The 24,225-nt window shown below is 43.1% G+C and overlaps 1 protein-coding gene across 1 annotated transcript in view; it reads right to left on the minus strand.

Moving 5' to 3' along the window:
* PANX2 (pannexin 2) overlaps positions 1–22,584 on the minus strand; it is a 73,971-nt gene extending 51,387 nt beyond the window's left edge. Inside the window, exons 1-2 of the mRNA XM_069762040.1 lie at positions 22,497–22,584; positions 21,857–22,163 (exon numbers count right to left, since the gene is read on the minus strand). Coding sequence (XP_069618141.1) covers positions 21,857–22,082 — 226 coding nt within the window. The 5' untranslated portion in view covers positions 22,083–22,163; positions 22,497–22,584. The remainder of the gene's footprint in view (positions 1–21,856; positions 22,164–22,496) is intronic.
* Positions 22,585–24,225: the final 1,641 nt, after the last annotated feature.

A 24,225-nucleotide genomic window follows, 5' to 3' on the forward strand; every position in this document is an offset into this window, starting at 1 on the left:
AGGTTTAAGGCAAAGTCTCTCACGCCCTCATTAGCTTTTTGTTTGCAACTAAAGAATCGTATTTTAGCTTTGCTGCTGGCCGTGGTTTCAAATGTAGCTTTTAATCCAGCAAATATGCGTTCAACAGTGCCTTTTAGATCAGCTGCCCATGCTGTGACTTCTCGCTTAGCATGGCCACTTAACTGCATCATCAGGAGACTAACACGCTGAACTTCACCCACAGGGAACATGTCAAAATGGGCCAGCATCTTTTCTCTGAAATCGTCAAGGGTATTAGGCTCACCTTCATACATTGGAAGCCATGGGCCACCCGGGGTATTTGGCATCAGCACCGGCATGATGGGCGCCACTCCTTGCACCGCTGCGCTGCCGGACTCTCTATTGACACTCTGTCTTTCAGCTGCATTAGCGTTGCCGAGTGCTGCGGCGTCTCCGTGCTGCGACATACTGTGCCCCCTTAGTTAATCCGGACCCTTCCGGTCCTCCGCTTCCGTCGGGATAGTGTAGATTCGTTCCGCTGTGCAGCAGGATCGATTTTCCCCTTGCTCTGATGTCAGAGCGCTCAGCTTGGTGCCGCCCACAATGACACGCCCCCTGCTGCTCCCACCCACCGCGCTCTGTAATGGCGGATTCTGAAGTTTTTTAGTTAGACTGGGGCTCAGGTGATGGCGTAGCTCTATTAACAGTCTCGTGCCTAACGGTTATGAAGTGATTACCTCAGGGGATGGCGGCCATCTTTACTCCATTATAACCAATGGGGAAAAGTCACTTTCAATAGTTTTCAATGGGGAATGGATTTTTCTTTAATAAAGTCAATTTTCAAGATTTTTCATCCCAGTTTTCACAGCTTTGGGCTCCAATCACGGCACACAATACCCGGTATACGGGCTGGCTAGATCCTGTTCGTGACGCCAAATGTGACGCCCAGGAGACCGGGATACCCAGCACCGGACCAATGGAGTCTGTCTCTTGAGGGGGATGTCACGGGTGGCTTGACCCGGTGCTGTGGCCTCAGGCAATGTACAGTGTAAGGGGTATCATGAGGGGACAGGCACTTACTTGATCAGCAGCAGGTTCTCCCAGCGGTGACGATCTCGATCCTGGATAGATGGCTATTGTCCAAATGAAAGACTGAGGCACTGAAACGTTTAACCAGTTTACTTTAACATAAAAGGATTTACAACCAGTCCTGTCACCGGAGTCTGTATGGGAACTCTGAGTTACTTTGACCCTGCCGGGGTCTTCGCCTCTTATTGTGCGCAATTTCTGTGTGGCCCTGCTGCTGTATGTGAACTGGCTGCCGGCCCAATCTGTCCCCTCCGGGTCCTGGTTCGACGGGCAACCCGAGTCCTTTTATCGGTTTACCCCCTCTGGGAGTACCGCTGAACTCTGTGTCTGTTGCTGCATCCGACCCTAGTGAAGCTGATATCACCTCACGTTTTTCCGGTTGCTGTATTATATATAATGAATACAGCCACGGATCCGGTATCCGTCTTTGCGCCTGTTCTGGGTAGTGATTAATGCTACCCGGTTCTCACAATGTCCTTTTTCTCTATCCCTCTTCTCCTCAGGCCGGTGATTTAGGCCTGGTAACAGTCACAGGGCTGTTAGAGATTCAACTGTATGACCTCTTACTTTCAGCTCCTTGGCCCAACTGCCATTTCTTCTCTCAGACCAGAATCGATCAAGGGGAGTCTCTGGAGCTCCCCCTTCTGGCCGGAGGTGGTAGTGCAGTCTTGCTATTTTAGTATTTGTACTTACTGTCAGTAACTATTTTTGTGGCAAACACCCCTAGGGGTGCCACATTTGTATAGGAATGAACTGAAACCGATTCCTTGCCATAGGTACAAGAAAACCATAGATTCGCCTCTGACATACACATACTGTATACAAATTTACAATCTATGCAAACACTATGCAACTGTACTATACAATAATAAATGCATTAATTCCAAGTGTGAGACTGTGACTGGTGTTGTTGTGAATGGTCGGTATGTGTTGCAGAGGAGGAGGTCCTCTGCCCTGTAAGCCTGGAATGTTTCTCTGGGACTTGTAGTTCCACGAGCCTTGCTTAGTGTATAAGGGGTTGGGCTTGCAGGGTTGGTCGGAGAGCTGGGTAGGTCTGGCTAACCACTCGCCTCCCATCAATGCGTGTGTCTCATGCAATATAATGAGACTCTGGTTTGGTCACATGGTCTCTGTGCTGGATGGTCCTGCAAGTGTTCAGGTTTTCCTGGAAGGCACATGGAGGAGGCATGAGCCTGCAGAATCCATGATGGCTATCTGCGTTGGGGGAACCTACCGTCCTTCTGTGGGTCTGGAACTGACGGATGTGAGCTTGTCAAGCAAGTCATAGTATGGGTCAGTGATCCCAGTATACAAATGGGAGGACCCATTTCCCCGCCAATCACGTCAGCGGTATCGCCGGACACAAAGAGGGAACTACCGCTCAGGGGGCTCCTCACCAGCAGAAGGTTCCTCGGCAGGATCCGGCAGCGAGATTACATCACCAGGCCCTCGTTTTTTAGGACCAAACGGACGCCTACCAGGAGGTCAAGGAGGAAGAGCACCAGACCGTCACATGACCTTGAGGTCTCAGGTAGGAGTCCAAACTCGGTAGTCAATATATCTGATTAGTCTTTGTCTCCCCTTGAGTTGAAAGTACTTAACATGGGTTTATCTTTTTGTCCTACACCGAGATGGGACGCATTTCAGTTAGAGAAAGACCTTCAACGCTTTTACAGGAGTATTAGGTTGAAGGTACACTTTGATGCTAACACCACCGACAGGGGCAACATCGTAGGCACAACACCTGATCATGTTACACCTAAAATCACCATTGATTCCTTAGGACTCAGGAACCCGAGTACATTTATACCACCTAAATCCCACCATGCGGTGGAAACATTCATTAGTCTATTGGACAGAGATATCAAAAGTACCATTTATGATCAACGTTTGGGCCTTTTCCCTGTCCAGCATAATCTTAGCACCCCTGAGAAACATGCCTTGGATTCATTGAGTAATAACAAGAACATTATCATAAAGCCGGCGGACAAGGGTGGGGCTACAGTTGTTATGAACAGGAGCCAATACATTGCGGAAGTCAGACATCAACTCTCTGATCCCATTACCTACAGAAAATTACATACTGACCCCACTCACAGTATATGCCAGAAAATTAACATGGTACTGGACAAACACGTACAGCTCAAAACTATCGATTCCAAAATCAGAACATACCTTATGAACCACCATCCGGTGACTTCAGTACTTTACATCTTGCCCAAAATTCACAAAGACCTCCATAACCCTCCTGGCCGCCCGATAGTGGCATCCACCAACTCCATACTAAATCCGTTGTCCATTTTCCTTGAGAAAATTCTCACCTCGTATGCTTGTTCTACAAAGTCCTACATTTTAGACACAGGTGACTTTTTAAACAAAATCCACAACATCAAAAATATTCCACCGGATAGTACCTTATGTACTCTGGATGTAAACAGTCTGTACACCTCCATCAAACACGATAGGGGCACTGAAGCAGTAACATTGACCCTCCGTGAGGCCAATGTGGATACTGATTCACAAAATTTATGTATTGATCTGCTTAATCTTGTTCTAAGAGAAAACTTCTTCATGTTTGAAGATGACTTCTTTTTACAAACCTGCGGCACGGCCATGGGGCTCAATGTGGCCCCGGCACACGCAAATCTATACATGGACAATTTCGAACGCACACATGTATACCCAAACCCTATTTTCCAGCAGAATGCCCTAACATGGTACAGATATATAGATGACATTTTGTGCATCTGGAAAGGGGACCAAACCAGTCTACAAGAGTTCTATAACACCATTAATGGGGCCAGACCAGAGTTATCAATTACACTGGTACAACAACACGAGGAGATCGCATTCCTAGATACTAAAATTTTGAAGGATATTTCCGGGAACTTGAGCACGGATTTATATGTGAAACCAACCGACTGCAATAGCTTATTACTTTACAATAGTTGTCACTCTAAACCTACCCAAGATAATCTCCCCAGATCGCAGTTCAAGAGGGTCGCCAGGATTGTCTCTAACTCCGAGACCAGGAACACTAGAGTACATGAAATGGCCAACAAATTTAGGGCACGCAACTATCCAGCAAGACTCCTCGAGCTGGAATCTTCCAAAGCTCTTAATAACACGATTGATACAATCACAACTACATACAAGAACCCCAGACTCCCTTTCGTCCATAGCCACCACCCCACCATGCACAGAATCCATAACCTCAACCAGGGACATTGGCCACTTCTGACAAAGTCCTATCCACATATTCAGATTTTCAAAGACCCTCCCCTGATGAGCATGAGACAACCTCGGAATGTAAGAGACAAGGTAGTGCGGGCCGATTTAGGCTCATCTAGATCACTTCCACTCAGGACACTTACAGGTCAGAAAAGAACGGGCACATTCCCCTGCCTAAATTGCATGTGTTTCTCTAATATCATTAATGGCAGTGAAATTTTACATCCCCGCACTGGGAAAGCTTTCCCCATTAGGGATTATTACACATGTGAATCGAACTTTGTAGTGTATATCATCAAGTGCCCCTGTGGATTACTTTATGTGGGCGAGACCACCCAAGCAATTAGAAATAGGATCTCAAGCCATAAATCCACCATAAGGTGTGGTAAGACCTGGCTGCCACTACGCCTACATTTCAAGGAAGCTCAACACACATTTGCCCAACTAAGATTTCAGGTTATTGAAAAAGTCCCTCGCCCAAGGAGGGGAGGTAACCATTTTCAGATGCTTAAACAGAGGGAAACTTTTTGGATCTACACTCTAGATACACTTCACCCTAGAGGTCTAAATAGGGAACTTGATTGGCTAACCTAACCAGGCTTTTATTTTTCCCTAGGCGAACTAATCCACTGCACTTGTAGAATTCGTATCATACTTCCGCAGGATGGTAAGACGTATACCCTTTAGGAGCTTCACAAGTTTCCTTTTTTAAGCTTTTTAAAAAAAAAAAATTTCGTTGTTTTCATTCTTTTCATTATATTTTTTTTTCATTCATTTTTTTCATTTCCATTCAGTTTCATTCATTTTTATTCATTTTCATTCATTTCATTCATTCCATTTTATATTTAGTTTATTTTTTTCATTTTTTCATTTTTTGCATCAGTTTTTTCATTTTTTTCATTTTGTTCATTTTATTTTATTTTTTTCAATTATTTTTTTTCATTTTTCATTTTTTTCATTCATTGTTGTATCATTCCTTATTATTTCTGATATTCCAGTGTTTCAGTTTATACTTAACATTTGTTCCTTTGACCCATTCAACTCAAGGTTTCTTTTGTGAATAATCAATTAGAGTTTGGACTCCTACTGTTTATACAGTATGCCTTGTTATAGCTATATTTGATATAATTCTCCTTACATTATGTATGTTGGGACACTGTGGTACATGCATATATATATATATATATATATACAGTGGGGCAAAAAAGTATTTAGTCAGTCAGCAATAGTGCAAGTTCCACCACTTAAAAAGATGAGAGGCGTCTGTAATTTACATCATAGGTAGACCTCAACTATGGGAGACAAACTGAGAAAAAAAAATCCAGAAAATCACATTGTCTGTTTTTTTTAACATTTTATTTGCATATTATGGTGGAAAATAAGTATTTGGTCAGAAACAAAATTTCATCTCAATACTTTGTAATATATCCTTTGTTGGCAATGACAGAGGTTAAACGTTTTCTGTAAGTCTTCACAAGGTTGCCACACACTGTTGTTGGTATGTTGGCCCATTCCTCCATGCAGATCTCCTCTAGAGCAGTGATGTTTTTGGCTTTTCACTTGGCAACACGGACTTTCAACTCCCTCCAAAGGTTTTCTATAGGGTTGAGATCTGGAGACTGGCTAGGCCACTCCAGGACCTTGAAATGGTTCTTACGAAGCCACTCCTTCGTTGCCCTGGCGGTGTGCTTTGGATCATTGTCATGTTGAAAGACCCAGCTACATTTCATCTTCAATGCCCTTGCTGATGGAAGGAGGTTTGCACTCAAAATCTCATGATACATGGCCCCATTCATTCTTTCATGTACCCGGATCAGTCGTCCTGGCCCCTTTGCAGAGAAACAGCCCCAAAGCATGATGTTTCCACCACCATGCTTTACAGTAGGTATGGTGTTTGATGGATGCAAACTCAGTATTCTTTTTCCTCCAAACACGACAAGTTGTGTTTCTACCAAACAGTTCCAGTTTGGTTTCATCAGACCATAGGACATTCTCCCAAAACTCCTCTGGATCATCCAAATGCTCTCTAGCAAACTTCAGACGGGCCTGGACATGTACTGGCTTAAACAGTGGGACACATCTGGCACTGCAGGATCTGAGTCCATGGTGGCGCAGTGTGTTACTTATGGTATTCCTTGTTACATTGGTCCCAGCTCTCTGCAGTTCATTCACTAGGTCCCCCCGCGTGGTTCTGGGATTTTTGCTCACCGTCCTTGTGATCATTCTGACCCCACGGGGTGGGATTTTGCGTGGAGCCCCAGATCGAGGGAGATTATCAGTGGTCTTGTATGTCTTCCATTTTCTAATTATTGCTCCCACTGTTGATTTCTTCACTCCAAGCTGGTTGGCTATTGCAGATTCAGTCTTCCCAGCCTGGTGCAGGGCTACAATTTTGTTTCTGGTGTCCTTTGACAGCTCTTTGGTCTTCACCATATTGGAGTTTGGAGTCAGACTGTTTGAGGGTGTGCACAGGTGTCTTTTTATACTGATAACAAGTTTAAACAGGTGCCATTACTACAGGTAATGAGTGGAGGAAAGAGGAGACTCTAAAAGAAGAAGTTACAGGTCTGTGAGAGCCAGAAATCTTGATTATTTGTTTCTGACCAAATACTTATTTTCCACCATAATATGCAAAAAAAATGATAAAAAAACAGACAATGTGATTTTCTGGATTTTTTTTTCTCAGTTTGTCTCCCATAGTTGAGGTCTACCTATGATGTAAATTACAGACGCCTCTCATCTTTTTAAGTGGTGGAACTTGCACTATTGCTGACTGACTAAATACTTTTTTGCCCCACTGTATATATATATATGTATATATATATTCTCTTCATCTATATATTTGGTGCTTCTGCCGGTTTTTTGTGCTTCCATCATGTCATGCTGTAACCCTTATATACTGCAAACTAGTTATACCATCCATATGGTTTTTTCCATCCTTGTTTTTCCCATATGTACACCTTAGCTGGACCCTACACTTGTGCCAACAGCTTCAGCCAGACTTGCCCTCCTACCGCGCATGCGCTAGCAGCACTTCCAATACGCAGGCGCCAGGTACGCACACTGACGCCACTGCATTATACTATGCCGGCTCCGCTCTCCCCACAGGCTACAGCGCATGCGCTGGCGTGTCCCACAACACGCAAGCGCCGGGGACATACACGATCCCGGTGTACTGCGCAAGCGCCGGCGTTATGCCGGCTCCGTTCTCCCTACTGGCTACAGCGCCTGTGCCGGTGTGTCCCACAATACGCAAGCGCCGGGCACATACACGATCCCTGTGTACTGCGCAAGCACCGGCGTTACCATCAACTTCCGGTCATGGGACCCCGGGGCTGCATATAGAGCAGCTCCTTTCTGTCATGGCGCTGCCGCCCTCATCGCCAGGACACAGCTCGTGTCGGCGCTTCCTACCGGACCACCAATGCAGACTCCATGACCTCTGTCCATGCTCCACACTGCGCCGCCAATTGATGTGAGACTACGGACACACAACAGATAAGTACATTATGCGGATAGACCATTTGCTATAAGTAATATATATCTATTCATAGATCCTAACGGGCACATCTACCCCATACTGGTGTACTAACACGGCGTGGAATTCCCTGCCTTCACTACCAAAAATTCCCCCTTGTTTTTTCCAGTTTCCACGGACTATATGGTGTATGAAATAACCAAGGTAGAATTACTCTCTACAAATACTACCTGGTGCTCTACTAAATAACTGGTGTGTTATGTGGATCCACTATATATATTACTATATATTTTTTTGTTACAGCCAGTCTAACATTTGGCAGATGTCCTAAAACCATATTTGTACTGTCCCGGACAATTACAATTGAAAGTAAAGGCCCTTCATCTACAATCTGGGTAAATACCTCTCTTTATATGTCTATACCCTTATGTATAATCTGGAGCGTTAACCCCACAGACCACATGGGTCTTCATTCATTTCTATAAGATAGCTCCAGCACTTGGGTCATTAAACCTAATATAAACACCACCATTACGACATATATACCAATACCATCTCTTGTTCTCCTATTGCCTTCAAACAGGGGATCTCCGGGCCGTGTCTACTTTTTGAATATAATAAAATATCCTATGATCATATGAAGCTATACGAACTACCACTAAGGGTACGTGAATCCGTCTTCACCTCCTGCGATACCTCTTTCTACATGTGTGCACAACTTCCAAGAAACCCAGACTTTGTTTGAATGTCCTGATGTTCAACTTAGGTCGCAGGATTGTGACAACCTCTACCTGCTTATTTATTTATTTGCTCATGGATAACTGACATTTGTTCCATTTTTTCTCCATGATTTGGTATAGTTTTTTTTTCTCTACTGAATCTGTATATATTCTGTATATGTTGTATATTAAAACACTGTACATATTATATGTTCATACACAATTTTTTCTATTTTTGTTACAGCACCATTCTGTGATCAAGGCCACTGTGTGGCCGAAACATTAGAACTGTTGCCTTTGTTTAGAACTGTTGCCTTTGTTTCGTCTTCATCTTTGCACCTTTAATAAAAATACTCACTTCAGCAAAATTGACTTGTCCAGATGAGTGCAGTGATTTGATTTCTCTCCAAGTGATCCCAGTAAGGCAGCCCCCCTGGAAGTCAGGATGTCCATGACAGCTGTCTGTGTTGGGGGGAAGCTATCATCCTTCTGTGGGTCTGGAACTTACGGATGTGAGCTTGTCAAGCAAGTCATAGTACGCGTCAGGGATCCCAGTAAGGCAGCTTCCCTGGAAGTCAGGACCCATGTGATGCCAGCCTGTGAAGCCTGCAACGCTGCCAAGCAGGTAACCAAGAGCATGGGAGACCTTGTGCACTGATGAGGGTCAGTCAATGAACTGTGCGGACATAACCGCAGTTGAGAGTGGACTGTATGCTAGGTCTGTGATGTATAACATGGCCTACAATGGTTTATGTGCTGTTCCCTTCAAGTCCTTTTCATATCTTTCAATTGCTATTGTATTGTATTAATAGCTTCTTCCTTCATGCTTGTCTGCCGCCATCTAATGATCGAAGGCTTTGTGTCACTCCCTTGCTCCTTCTTTTACATTTTTCTAGAATGTGGGAGTGTCCTGTAGCCTTGTGTATTAGCTCACTTTCTGGCATCCATTTTTACTTTCAGCCATCGTGTGAGAAGTACACATCGCTTTTGGGCTGCGGAAAGCAAAGTCTTTTGACCACAGACACATTCAGTAGTGGCTCTAGGGGTGAACACCCACAAACCCACAAGACAACCACAGGAACGGCTACTTGTACCATCTGCATCGTACCACCTCATGTCTTTGGGTTATGGTTCAAATAAACCACTGCTGATTTATCTCTCTAAGTCCACGTTAGAATCCATCGACCCAGGAGTGACTCTTGTTCCTGTCTGCTCCACTGCAAGGACACAAAGGTAGGATTTCTCACACCATCGCCATACTACACACCTTCAATCACCTTCGGTAGGGACAGAACAGTTTATGATTCCATAATAAACCGCATGGACTGGCTTAAGTGGAAAATTGTTTCTGTGTGCCTTAATCCCGCTGCCAAGTGAGTGTTCCCCAATACATTCAGTAAGCAGTGTACTACACAAGGTAGCTGTGCAGATAAAAATGTGAGGTACTTGGTTTACAATTTTGAACAATTTGTGACAAGATGACCTCATTTAGATGAAACCATAAATGCTACAAACTCCCTCTCCAAATATTTTTCCAATAGTTCAGGAGCATACAATTTGTAGTAATAACTAGCCTGTATAAGCAGCCATTAAAGAGAAGCTCTGAGGTTTAGAAATTAGTAAAACTGAAAAACAAGCAACTTTGCAATTTACAAAGTTTAAAATCCTGTCTGTTCTCAAGAATGGAGGGATTTTAAATGTAATAGTTTATTGCACGTTTCCTGGGTTACATGACACCTTTCCGTTTGAGTGGCCGGTTACCTAGACAAGGAGCTCGAAGCAAGCAGGCTCCCTGCTTTACACCACTATGAAGTTGGCCAAATCCGTGGAACTGGCCAGCTTCTGCATTCTGCACTACTACCCTACTGCAGAGTCAAAGTTACTTCTGCTAGCAGCATGGGAGGGTGTGGAGTACGGATCCAAAATGTCAAGCTCTGTTCACCCGCCAAAACAGAGAGCGGGAGCAAAGAGAGGTGTAAATATACTGTATCTTGAGATTACCCCTTTAATTGATGGGCTGCTTCACCCTTAGGTTGTGTTCAAATTAACGCTGACACCAGTGAGGGTGTCTGCCATTACATGCACTGTTTTCTAATGAAAAATGGACAAGAATAGTGCAAGTTGCTCTTATATCCATTTAGTTTCAGATGCATAAAATTGTCATCTGTCACTCAGTAAAGTCCGAGCGACAAATGCTCACATGCACTTGCACACTGACTAACTCTTGAAATTGTGCTGCCCATGTGCAACTTACCGGAAATACTTTTATTTGAGCACATCGTAATGTTAATTCTTCTTTGTTTTCTTACTTGGTACCACATGACATTTTTATGACTCTTAGGCTACATCAAAGCAAAGAGTTGACAAACAAAACCACATGTGGACATCAAACTAATTACTGTAAGGCAACAGGGTAGTGCACATGAGCGACCATTGGGTCGTAATGTCTTCTCTTTTGTGAATGAGACATCTATTTTCAGTTATGCCCAATAGTACATAACTAATGCACCCATTTGTGATGTGGCAAAGTACACAGGGCTGCAAAAGGACACTTTCACGCCAACAATTTGTGGTTGTGAATGGTCCATTGTCTTAACATAGCCAAATACTAATAGGATAAGTTGATATGACCATACCATAAAATTGGCCTCATTACCACTGCCTTTTAAATATTGAAATATAGAAGAATAAGGAAGAACTATTAATAAAAACTACTAAGAAAAAGGCAATTTAGAAGATCCACATTGTAAGTATAATGCTTTTTTTCGTAACATACTTTTGTGTATTCAGGAAATAAATACTGAGTCCTACAAGGTCATTTTTTATGAACACACTACAATATTACTAGAAATTTAAATCAAATTTGCATCTTTTTTGTTCAGAGTTTCTCTTCTGTGATTCTTTAAAAAAAATGTTATGCTCATATTATTTCTAGGTGGCGGCTACAAATACAGAGGTGGTCATCCAGCTTTTCCACAATTTTTGAATTTCAAATCTACATTGTAATATAAACATGAACTGGTGGTTTCACAAAGGCATTGGACCCAATTCATCAGGACTGGTGTTGCACACATCTGTCTTGATGAGGAGGCATACTGGGGTCAGACACTCCTGATTCATTAAGAGGTACATGCCTTACTCCACTTTATCGAAGCAGGGCAAAAAAATGGCATGAGAACACCAAAAGTGGAAACATTTTTACACAACCTTGTGTTGCACCAAAATTTGCAACTTCAAAGATTTTTACTCCAGAATTCTGGTCTAAAAGCTTTTATGAATTGAACCCAATCTTTTTTTTAAAATAGAGCACACTTTATCTTCTCTCAACCTGGCGGTCATAAAACTTGTCAACAGTTCCAATTTTACTGCAAACTATGTTGAATAAAGGGTGGTGCTTAGCAAAACCATGTGGGCTATTTTAGGCCTTTATGGGCATTTTGGGGGCATGCTTGAGCATTTCAGAGTTGAACTTTTTTGTCCCAAACATAGTTTGGCATGCATAATGTGGGTGAGCAACAGCTGTTATCGCCAATCAGTGCTTTCTGTGAAGATAGGGTTATTCTAAGTCATATTGCAAGGCTCCTTAAGGTCAATATTGAGTTTTAGGATCTCTACTTCCAATAGGTGGCACTAGAGTTCTTGTCCTCTTCCTCTCTGAAGAGGCAATTTGCATATCACTGCTGTGGGCACACAACAGAGCACTGGAACTGAATTGGGTAAGTAAAGCGCAGATTGTTTTTCTAACAAGGAACTATGCATATAGGGAAAACTTTTCTGATATGGATTTTCTAGTATTACTGTCCTATCGAGAGCACTATTCCTAAATTCTCCTATTGCTACAATAGCTATTTTGGTGGTATGTCTACAGAACATACCACGTGTACTTGTGCCAGCGACAGGCACCACAATTTTTAACACCTATCACAGAATCTGGATTAATAGAGAAATGTACCTGAGGAGGGCTTGTGTGTGTGTTTTTAACAATTGTAGTGATTGTCCCTTGCACAAGTAAGGTGGAGTGTACTGCAGATACACCATCAACAGTAGCATGACTTGAAGCTTGTGGGCCTCAATGCAACATCTCAAACTAGGCCCCCAACTCTCACAGGACCTTTAATAGTATTGGTCTTCTCATAAGAGCAATAGGTACCTTTTGGGCCCACTAGGCTCCATCACCTAAGTTTGTCTGCAAACCCTGCACCCCCTGCAGTCATGCTCCAGGCCAGTCACATAACCATTACAGCAATAGGAGAGTTGAGAAACAGTGCGCTCAAGTAGACAGCAATAATGGAAATTCTACGTATTAGGGATAAAGTCCCTCAGTTGTGTCTTAATAATGTGTTTAGTGTTGCATATATCATGTCATTCATTAAAATAATACTTCATAAAAGATATGTTTTAATAAGCTAGTGCTTATGGTTGAAGAAGAGTACATTATTTTGTCCTTTTGAACAGTTGTTTGTCCATATTTTATTTAGGTACTTTTTTTAGGACACTTTTTATTCATGGGACGCATTGTAGGGTAAATTTTGTAATTATGGGGAAAAGTGTGGGATATTTTTTTTTCAAGAGGACACTTTGTAGGGCATTTTTGGGGTTAGGGGTACAGTGAGTAAAATATTTTTATTCAGGGGTACAGAATGGACCACAACAACGAATGGATTTTTTTGTTTGGCAGCACATTATGGGGTTAATTTTTGCTTGAAGGATATAATGTGGGGAATATTTTTATTCAAGGGTACATAGCCGGTAGGTCACTCTCCACAAGGATAAACGTTGTTATAGATTAAAATAATGGTCATTTAAAAAGTACGAGAAGTGTGACTCTCTGCAAACGTGTGCAGTTCTTTAACATCAGAAATGGGCTTACTCATTCTGTTTTATGATATTCTCCCCCAAATGTTTTCTTCTTTGTGCATCTAGATAGTTTTTCTTCTATTCAATGTGCAAAAATTGTATTAAGGATTTGCATGAAATACAATATTTGGTTTTACCTTACACATTTCATATTTTAAGCCTAAGGTCACTCACTATTGACCATTTAAAAATTAACTGTTGTTCTAATTTTTATTTAAAAATTCAATAGTACACATGAAAATAAGCAACTTTGTAATATATCAGAGAATATATATATATATATATATATATATATTATTATCCCCTATATCAAATTACTGATATAGGGGATGATAGTTACTGCCTACAGGATTCTATGGGGTGGGGAGTGGGAAGGAAAAGGGACGAGCTAGAAGCAGACATTCTGCTGCAAGTTCTACTGAAATAACAGTTACAGTTCTCCATAGAACTTTATGGGAACCAAGTGTCACGTCCTATCTCAGTAATGGGGATATCTGTATCCACTGAAGACAGATTGTAACCAAGAATTGAGAATTTTAAGATGCAATGATCAGTCCAATAGGACTCCTACCCCTGATGAATCCACTGTAGTGGCGACTGTTGTGAATTCTGTTGTCGGGCTCCCTCCTGTGGTCATGAATGGTACTTCGGCTGGTTCTGTCCATGGACTTCCTCTGGTGGGTGTTTCTGAGTTTCCTTCCTCAGGTGCCGAGGTTAATTCGTTAGCTGGCTGCTCTATATAACTCCACTTAGATCTTTGCTCCAGGCCACCTGTCAATGTTCCAGTATTGGTCTAGTTCTCTCCTGGATCGTTCTTGTGACCTGTCTTCCCAGCAGAAGCTAAGTTCCAGCTTGTATTTCTTTGGTTTACTATTTTTCTGTCCAGCTTGCTATTTTATTGTTGTCTTGCTTGCTGGAAGCTCTGGGACGCAGAGGGAGCGCCTCCGCACCGTGAGTCGGTGCGGAGGGTCTTTTTGCGCCCTCTGCGTGGTCTTTTTGTAGGTTTTTGTGCTGACCGCAAAGTAACCTTTCCTATCCTCGGTCTGTTCAGTTAGTCGGGCCTCACTTTGCTAAATCTATTTCATCTCTGTGTTTGTATTTTCTTCTTTACTCACAGTCATTATATGTGGGGGGCTGCCTTTTCCTTTGGGGAATTTCTCTGAGGCAAGGTAGGCTTTATTTTTCTATCTTCAGGGCTAGCTAGTTTCTTAGGCTGTGCCGAGTTGCATAGGGAGCGTTAGGCGCAATCCACGGCTATTTCTAGTGTGTTTGATAGGATTAGGGATTGCGGTCAGCAGAGTTCCCACGTCCCAGAGCTCGTCCTTATTATCAGTAACTATCAGGTCATTCCGTGTGCTCTTAACCACCAGGTCCATTATTGTCCTGACCACCAGGTCATAACAGTACAGGTGGCCCAAAGTACTAATGCATCTCAATAGAGGGATAAGAGAAGTTCTGAGACCATTTTTTTTTCTTTGCAGTGTGTTTTGTTTCTCTTTTCCCCTTTACCTCTGGGTGGTTCAGGACATTGGTGTAAACATGGACATTCATGGTCTGTCCTCTTGGATGGATAATCTCACTACAAGGGTACAAAACATTCAAGATTTTGTGGTTCAGAATCCGATGTCAGAGCCTAGGACTCCAATTCCTGATTTGTTTTTTGGTGATAGATCTAAGTTCTTGAATTTCAAAAATAATTGTAAATGGTTTCTTGCCTTGAAACCTCGCTCCTCAGGTGACCCTGTTCAACAAGTAAGGATCATTATTTCTTTGTTACGTGGTGACCCTCAAGAGTGGGCATTTTCCCTTGCGCCAGGAGATCCGGCATTGCGTGATGTTGATGCGTTTTTCCTGGCGCTTGGATTGCTTTATGACGAACCTAATTCAGTGGATCAGGCAGAGAAAATCTTGCTGGCTCTGTGTCAGAGTCAGGATGAAGCGGAGATATATTGTTAGAAGTTTAGAAAGTGGTCTGTGCTCACTCAGTGGAATGAATGTGCCCTGGCAGCAATCTTCAGAAAGGGTCTCTCTGAAGCCCTTAAGGATGTCATGGTGGGGTTTCCCATGCCTGCTGGTCTGAATGAGTCTATGTCCTTGGCTATTCAGATCGATCGACGCTTGCGTGAGCGTAAAGCTGTGCACCATTTGGCGGTACTATCTGAGCATGGGCCTGAACCTATGCAATGTGATAGGACTTTGACCAGAGCTGAACGGCAAGAACACAGACGTCAGAATGGGCTATGTTTTTACTGTGGTGATTCCACTCATGCTATCTCCGATTGTCCTAAGCGCACTAAGCGGTTCGCTAGGTCTGCCACCATTGGTACGGTACAGTCTAAATTTCTATTGTCTGTTACTCTGATTTGCTCTTTGTCATCCTATTCTGTTATGGCATTTGTGGATTCAGGCGCTGCCCTGAATTTGATGGACTTGGAGTATGCTAGGCGCTGTGGTTTTTTCTTGGAGCCCTTGCAGTATCCTATTCCATTGAGAGGAATTGATGCTACGCCTTTGGCCAAGAATAAGCCTCAGTACTGGACCCAATTGACCAAGTGCATGGCTCCTGCACATCAGGAGAATATCCGCTTTCTGGTGTTGCATAATCTGCATGATGTGGTCGTTTTGGGGTTGCCATGGCTACAGGTTCATAATCCAGTATTGGACTGGAAATCTATGTCTGTGTCCAGCTGGGGTTGCCAGGGGGTACATGGTGATGTTCCATTTTTGTCTATTTCGTCTTCCACTCCTTCTGAAGTTCCAGAGTTTTTGTCGGATTATCGGGATGTATTTGATGAGCCCAAACCCAGTGCCCTACCTCCTCATAGGGATTGTGCAATTAATTTGATTCCTGGTAGTAAAATTCCTAAGGGCCGATTGTTCAATTTATCTGTGCCAGAGCACGCCGCTATGCGGAGTTATATAAAGGAGTCCTTGGAGAAAGGCCATATTCGCCCGTCGTCATCACCGTTAGGAGCAGGGTTCTTTTTTGTGGCCAAGAAGGATGGTTCTTTGAGACCTTGTATTGATTACCGCCTTCTTAATAAAATTACAGTCAAATATCAGTATCCTTTGCCGTTGCTGTCTGATTTGTTTGCTCGTATTAAAGGGGCTAGTTGGTTCACCAAGATAGATCTTCGAGGGGCGTATAATCTTGTGCGTATTAAACAAGGCGATGAATGGAAAACAGCATTTAATACGCCCGAGGGCCATTTTGAGTACCTGGTTATGCCATTCGGGCTTTCTAATGCTCCATCTGTGTTTCAGTCCTTTATGCATGACATCTTCCGAGAGTACCTGGATAAATTCCTGATTGTGTATTTGGATGATATTTTGGTCTTTTCGGATGATTGGGAGTCTCATGTGAAGCAGGTCAGAATGGTGTTCCAGGTCCTTCGTGCGAATTCCTTGTTTGTGAAGGGGTCAAAGTGTCTCTTTGGAGTTCAGAAGGTTTCATTTTTGGGGTTCATTTTTTCCCCTTCTACTATCGAGATGGACCCTGTTAAAGTCCAGGCAATTTACGATTGGACTCAGCCGACATCTGTGAAGAGCCTGCAAAAGTTCCTGGGCTTTGCTAATTTTTATCGGCGCTTCATCGCTAATTTTTCTACTGTTGCTAAACCGTTGACAGATTTGACCAAGAAGGGTGCTGATGTGGTCAATTGGTCTTCTGCAGCTGTAGAGGCTTTTCAGGAGTTGAAGCGTCGTTTTTCTTCTGCCCCTGTGTTGTGCCAGCCAGATGTTTCGCTCCCGTTTCAGGTTGAGGTTGATGCTTCTGAGATTGGAGCAGGGGCTGTTTTGTCGCAAAAAAGTTCTGATGGCTCGGTGATGAAGCCATGTGCTTTCTTTTCTAGAAAGTTTTCGTCTGCTGAGCGTAACTATGATGTTGGTAATCGTGAGTTGTTGGCCATGAAGTGGGTATTCGAGGAGTGGCGTCATTGGCTGGAAGGAGCCAAGCATCGCGTGGTGGTCTTGACAGATCACAAGAATTTGACTTATCTTGAGTCTGCCAAATGGTTGAATCCGAGACAGGCTCGATGGTCGTTATTTTTCTCCCGTTTTGATTTTGTGGTTTCGTACCTTCCGGGCTCTAAGAATGTGAAGGCTGATGCCCTGTCAAGGAGTTTTGTGCCTGACTCTCCGGGTGTTCCTGAGCCGGCGGGTATTCTCAAAGAGGGGGTAATTTTGTCTGCCATCTCCCCTGATTTGCGGTGGGTGCTGCAAAAATTTCAGGCTGACAGACCTGACCGTTGCCCAGCGGAGAAACTGTTTGTCCCTGATAGATGGACTAGTAGAGTTATCTCTGAGATTCATTGTTCAGTGTTGGCTGGGCATCCTGGAATCTTTGGTACCAGAGATTTGGTGGCTAGATCCTTCTGGTGGCCGTCTTTGTCACGGAATGTGCGTTCTTTTGTGCAGTCCTGTGGGACTTGTGCTCGGGCTAAGCCCTGCTGTTCTCGTGCCAGTGGGTTGCTTTTGCCCTTGCCGGTCCCGAAGAGGCCCTGGACGCATATTTCTATGGATTTTATTTCGGATCTCCCCGTCTCTCAAAAGATGTCAGTCATTTGGGTGGTTTGTGATCGCTTTTCTAAGATGGTCCATTTGGTACCTTTGTCTAAATTGCCTTCCTCCTCTGATTTGGTGCCATTATTTTTCCAGCATGTGGTTCGTTTACATGGTATCCCGGAGAACATCGTTTCTGACAGAGGTTCCCAGTTTGTTTCGAGGTTTTGGCGATCCTTTTGTGCTAGGATGGGCATTGATTTGTCTTTTTCCTCTGCTTTCCATCCTCAGACAAATGGCCAAACCGAACGAACTAATCAAACTTTGGAAACATATCTGAGATGCTTTGTTTCTGCTGATCAGGATGATTGGGTGTCCTTTTTGCCGTTTCGCCGTTTTTCTGCAATTCTGGTTTCCATCCTCGTTTCTCTTCAGGGCAGGTTGAGTCTTCGGACTGTCCTGGTGTAGATACTGTGGTGGATAGGTTGCAGCAGATTTGGACTCATGTGGTGAACAATTTGACATTGTCCCAAGAGAAGGCTCAACGTTTCGCTAACCGCCGGCGCTGTGTGGGTCCCCGACTTCGTGTTGGGGATTTGGTTTGGTTGTCGTCTCGTTATGTTCCTATGAAGGTTTCCTCTCCTAAGTTTAAGCCTCGTTTCATTGGTTCGTATAAGATTTCTGAGGTTATCAATCCTGTGTCATTTCATTTGGCCCTTCCTGCTTCTTTTGCCATCCTTAATGTGTTCCATAGGTCGTTATTGCGGAGATACGTGGCGCCTGTGGTTCCATCCGTTGATGTTCCTGCCCCGGTGTTGGTTGAGACGGAGTTGGAGTATGTGGTGGAGAAGATTTTGGATTCTCGTGTTTCGCGACGGAAACTCCAGTACCTGGTCAAGTGGAAGGGTTATGGTCAGGAACATAATTCCTGGGTTTTTGCCTCTGATGTTTATGCTGCCGATCTGGTTCGTGCCTTTCATTTGGCTCATCCTGGTCGGCCTGGGGGCTCTGGTGAGGGTTCGGTGACCCCTCCTCAAGGGGGGGGGGTACTGTTGTGAATTCTGTTGTCGGGCTCCCTCCTGTGGTCATGAATGGTACTTCGGCTGGTTCTGTCCATGGACTTCCTCTGGTGGGTGTTTCTGAGTTTATTTCCTCAGGTGACGAGGTTAATTTGTTAGCTGGCTGCTCTATTTAACTCCACTTAGATCTTTGCTCCAGGCCACCTGTCAATGTTCCAGTATTGGTCTAGATCTCTCCTGGATCTTTCTTGTGACCTGTCTTCCCAGCAGAAGCTAAATTCCAGCTTGTATTTCTTTGGTTTACTATTTTTCTGTCCAGCTTGCTATTTTATTGTTGTCTTGCTTGCTGGAAGCTCTGGGACGCAGAGGGAGCGCCTCCGCACCGTGAGTCGGTGCGGAGGGTCTTTTTGCGCCCTCTGCGTGGTCTTTTTGTAGGTTTTTGTGCTGACCGCAAAGTAACCTTTCCTACCCTCGGTCTGTTCAGTTAGTCATGCCTCACTTTGCTAAATCTATTTCATCTCTGTGTTTGTATTTTCTTCTTTACTCACAGTCATTATATGTGGGGGGCTGCCTTTTCCTTTGGGGAATTTCTCTGAGGCAAGGTAGGCTTTATTTTTCTATCTTCAGGGCTAGCTAGTTTCTTAGGCTGTGCCGAGTTGCATAGGGAGCGTTAGGCGCAATCCACGGCTATTTCTAGTGTGTTTGATAGGATTAGGGATTGCGGTCAGCAGAGTTCCCACGTCCCAGAGCTCATCCTTATTATCAGTAACTATCAGGTCATTCCGTGTGCTCTTAACCACCAGGTCCATTATTGTCCTGACCACCAGGTCATAACAGGCGACACGCGTTGGGTTCCAGCACCCCCTGGATTATAGGTTTGCATTCATTCTGGTCATGCTCAATAGGTGCACACCTTTTATTATGCTGTGGCTCAGCATTTAGCCTGCTTCTGTCTATATGAGACTTATCTCACTTTTTGCCGTGGCATGTGGTATGACACATAAGGCTACTGATTTTTGCTGCCCTGTATATGGTTTACTTGACCTTTATAGGACAGTCTTTATTTATACAGGGCATCTGCTGTGTAATTTTGCATTGCACCAATTTGAAATCATTAAGGACTACGCATGGGACATTCATTTTGTTAGTTAGCTAGCTCCAAATATAGCTTACATCGTCTTCATTATTGTTTGAGTCTATGCCCACATTGGTATGCGGTATGCCTATTTGAGACATGCTATCAGTTTTATTTTGGAGCCTAGTACTGACCAACATATTGGGCCTAAACTGAGATTGGAGTTCCATATATACTTAAACCTCTGAGGTGCACAACAGGCAAAGGTACCCACCCATGAAACAATTTTGTTTATTATTTGATACTCTTGCAAGACATTTTTGAACAAACACCTTTTTTTTTTTTTCCTCTTTCATGCGTGGGTCCTGGAATCACAAATATGTAGTGTGGTCCCCCAGAGGACTATATGGCGGGTAACTAGTATATGGGCTTTGTTGACACCTTGTCATTTCTACCTTCCTGCTCATGGTTGGTTTGTAGTGTCCCTGTGTATATACCATAATTTATTATATATTTATTATATCCTACCATTGACCAGATTTTCTGCAATCATTTGTGTGTTACTGGACATTGTCACATAACTATACTTCTTATGTGTTATTCCAGGGGGTACTCATTCCTATATGGGGCATTTGTTTTTTGTGGTTTTAATTGATTTTAATATCTGTGCTTTGTGACTCTAGTAAAATTTGTTATTTAGTGGTATTTGTTGGTTTCTTATTTTCATGTGTACTATTGATTTACGGGTGAGGACATCATGCTGCACGGGGCAGGGGCTGTTTGGAGACTTCATACCATGTAAGGGGACTTTGTATAGGGGGGCCTTGTGAGGACAGTTTACTGTGCAGGGGGGGCTGGGTGGACATTATACTGTGTAGGGGGCAGTGTAGAGATGTTATACTGTGCAAAGGGGCTGTGTGGGGACATCATACTGTGTGGGGGGGGGGGGCCCTGTGTGGGGGGCTTTGTGGGTCATCATTCTGTAGGGGGCTTTGTGGGGGCATGCTGTGTAGGAGCTTTGTGAGAATGTTATACTGTATATGGGGTCTAACCTTACATCATACTGTGTAAGGGTAGTGTGGGGATAGCATACTGCATGAGGGGCTCTTTGGTGACATGCTGTGTGAAGGGACACAGGGATGTGTGTGGGGCTATTTAGGGACATCATCACCCTGTGTGGGGGGGGCTGTAGAGGAATCATATTGTGTTGTAAACTGTTGATCATGGTACAATGACTGACCGACAGCTGTATGACTTACTGTTTATAATAATCTTTATAAAAAGCAGTAAATTATATGGTTTTGCCTAGCTGCTTCTGATAAGAACACATTTCACAATAAGCCCAATCATATCAGGTATTAACAGTAGCAGCTAGTCAACAGACTCAATTCTGCTCAAATTAGGTCATAAAAATTAATATAAAACAATAATAATCCGTTGAATTAAGTTCTGTCGGTTGATTTGGCCCTCAACAACAGTAACAGTCTAACAGTCTTTTGTGACCTCTTAGGAAAATTAATTGCCCACCCCTGGACTAGAAGGTTTACAAAGCTGCTGCATCTTTGGATCAACTCACCTCTGAGGATGTGCAAGTCTAACTATAAACTAATCACATTAAACAATTCGGTTATTCTAAACCTTCATATCCCAGGAATAATGATCACAACACCATTTCTGTTACAGTCCCATCCACACATACAGCAAGAAATTCATCCAGTCACAAGATGGAGAATTAATGGAAAATAACAAATGGATTTTTTTCTAACTTACGTGATGGGCTACTATATTGGATTGACATATCTAAACAATATATAGTGTTTTATAAAAATAGACTTGTTAAAATATCAAGGATTTAGAATTGTCATCTAAGAATGAACAGTCTGCATCGGTGACATCACATCTGACTTACCAGCAAAGTTTTTTGTGAAGACCAAGGTTACAAGGAGAATGGGGATAAGAACTGTGCCAATGGTAACCACTCGGTCAAAGGGCAGTTCCAATTTCAGCTGGACCATAAGAGCTGCTAAAGATCCAGCTTTATCATCTTGCTGCCCCGGCAGGATCAATTCTTTCAGTTTCTCTCCAGCTAGCAAAGCAGTAGCCATGTCTGGATGGTTATCGATGATATGTTGCATAAGCGTTCGTGATTTCTTCTTTGCTTTTATGTGTTCTCACCAGCTACTGAAGTAACTGCTGTTGGTTCTGAGAATTCAAGTCTGTGAGAAAATACAGTGGAACATGAAAATATACCCGTCCATCACTTGTTTAACTTGACAAACACATGCAATGGATGAATAGGAAATGCTATCCTGCCATCCATCACCCATTGATATTCTACATATGGTGCTTCTAGTGCTGTATAAAAATAAGGAAAGGCAAAATATATATATATATATTATATATAAAAAAGCATACACTGTAATTAGGACTTTAGGCATTAGAAGCAACATCTGCATTTCGCTGCAGTGCCGCTATAGTGCGATGGTGCTAAATAATTGACAGAATTCTTTTATGAATATACGTAGATGTGCAGACATTTTCATATTTACCTGCTGAATGTCCCCTGAGTTTCCAAAAGGTGATGGGCAGAAGAGCTGCCATCTACAGATTTCAGGCAGACCGAAAACTTACATTGCATGTCCCTGCAAGCCGGCAAATGTTCAAGTGAGGATGAGTGAAGTGAGATTGTCATTCGCCTCGAAAGCGGTCCCTAATGCTACAAGAAAGCTGGAATTGTCGGATGTGCAATCTCAGTGCATCCTGATTACATAGAGAAAGGCATTTCTCATGGACGGAGGATTGGTAGTAAATAGGGATTCTGGTCGGCCATATGAACAGAGAAGAAAAGACACATAGCACTTCCATTTACTGCAGGCTCCAGAAAAGGAGGTGGGATCTCTTGCTGTGGTGAAGCATTACAAGCCTCACTGCTCTATGCAACAATATGTGTTCTCTCTTCCTCCCAGCCACACAATCAGATAAGCTTTTTCATTACCAATACACAGATATTCCCTTTTTTTCTTTCATTCCTGATGTCTACAGTAAATTGGCATCTACGGCTGGTACAATGCAGTTCTGTGATCCTTAGGTTAATATCTATATAGTAAAGTGCTTATTGAAAAACGATCAGAAAAGGGTCTTAATGGCAAAAATCTATTAATGACACAAATATGATATTGCTTTCAGTAATGCAGTATTTCTTGTGTCTACGTGTGACCCTGTATTACACTTGAAAAGGAACATCTAAATAATTTACAGCATGCGAAACAAGTACTGCAATCAACTCGAATTTGCCGACCTGTCCTTGAGACACTGCCGAGAGTGGATAGGAAACCGACCGTATAATGTCATGGTGCACATAGCCTTAGCCTCCTAAAAAAAATCTTCATGTCTTACCTGCTCTATAAAATGACAAACTTCTCTCATTTTGGAAGTCTGTTTGATTAAGATCTATGCATCTATGCAGCTGAGTTAACACCTTAAAATGTTTTCTTTACTAATGCATTATAATCTTTATTTAATGAGACACCAATAAAGCCAAACAGTCGCAAGCTAAATAGACTATTAAAAATAATATTTACAAATTAATAAAAATATTGGGGTGTTGCTTGTGTCAAAAATAGTGAGTTCCGGACCCAAATTTCTTGCCCAGAGCCCTCGAATTCCTGCAACCTCTGCATTTAACTGTCTCAGCATCAACATGACGCCAACCCAGTTCAATCCAGTGATCGAGAACTCCGTGCTCTATCACTGTCTGTCTCCTAAGCCGGATACCGCTATAGGCCTGCAGTTTACAATGTCAGTGTACCCACACAGGCAGTGCGATGAAGTTATTGTATTGCACCATCTCTGCAGGTCCACCATAGAAGTCAGAAGCGAGATAGAGGCTGCAGTACTGGCAATCAGTGTTAGATGAGTATAATCTTTATTGTTTTTTTATATTATCTGGTTGTGGGGGCCTGTTATGTTTGCTAATGACAGGTGTTTGAAGGCAATCCAGAAACACAGTGTGCTTAGCGATCAGAGCGCACACAGTGATCTGACAAATACCCAAAAATACAAGAACGAGCTCTGAGACGTGGAAACTCTGTAGACTGCACACCTGATCCTATCCTAAACACAACTAAAAGCGGCTGTGGATTGCGCCTAACAACTACCTAGGCAACTCGGCACAGCCTAAGAAACTAGCTAGCCTGAAGATAGAAAAATAGGCCTGACTTGCCCCAGAGAAATTCCCCAAAGGAAAAGGCAGCCCCCCACATATAATGACTGTGAGTA

This window comes from Ranitomeya imitator, chromosome 4 (assembly GCF_032444005.1).
Source record: "Ranitomeya imitator isolate aRanImi1 chromosome 4, aRanImi1.pri, whole genome shotgun sequence".
Taxonomy (NCBI): domain Eukaryota; kingdom Metazoa; phylum Chordata; class Amphibia; order Anura; family Dendrobatidae; genus Ranitomeya; species Ranitomeya imitator.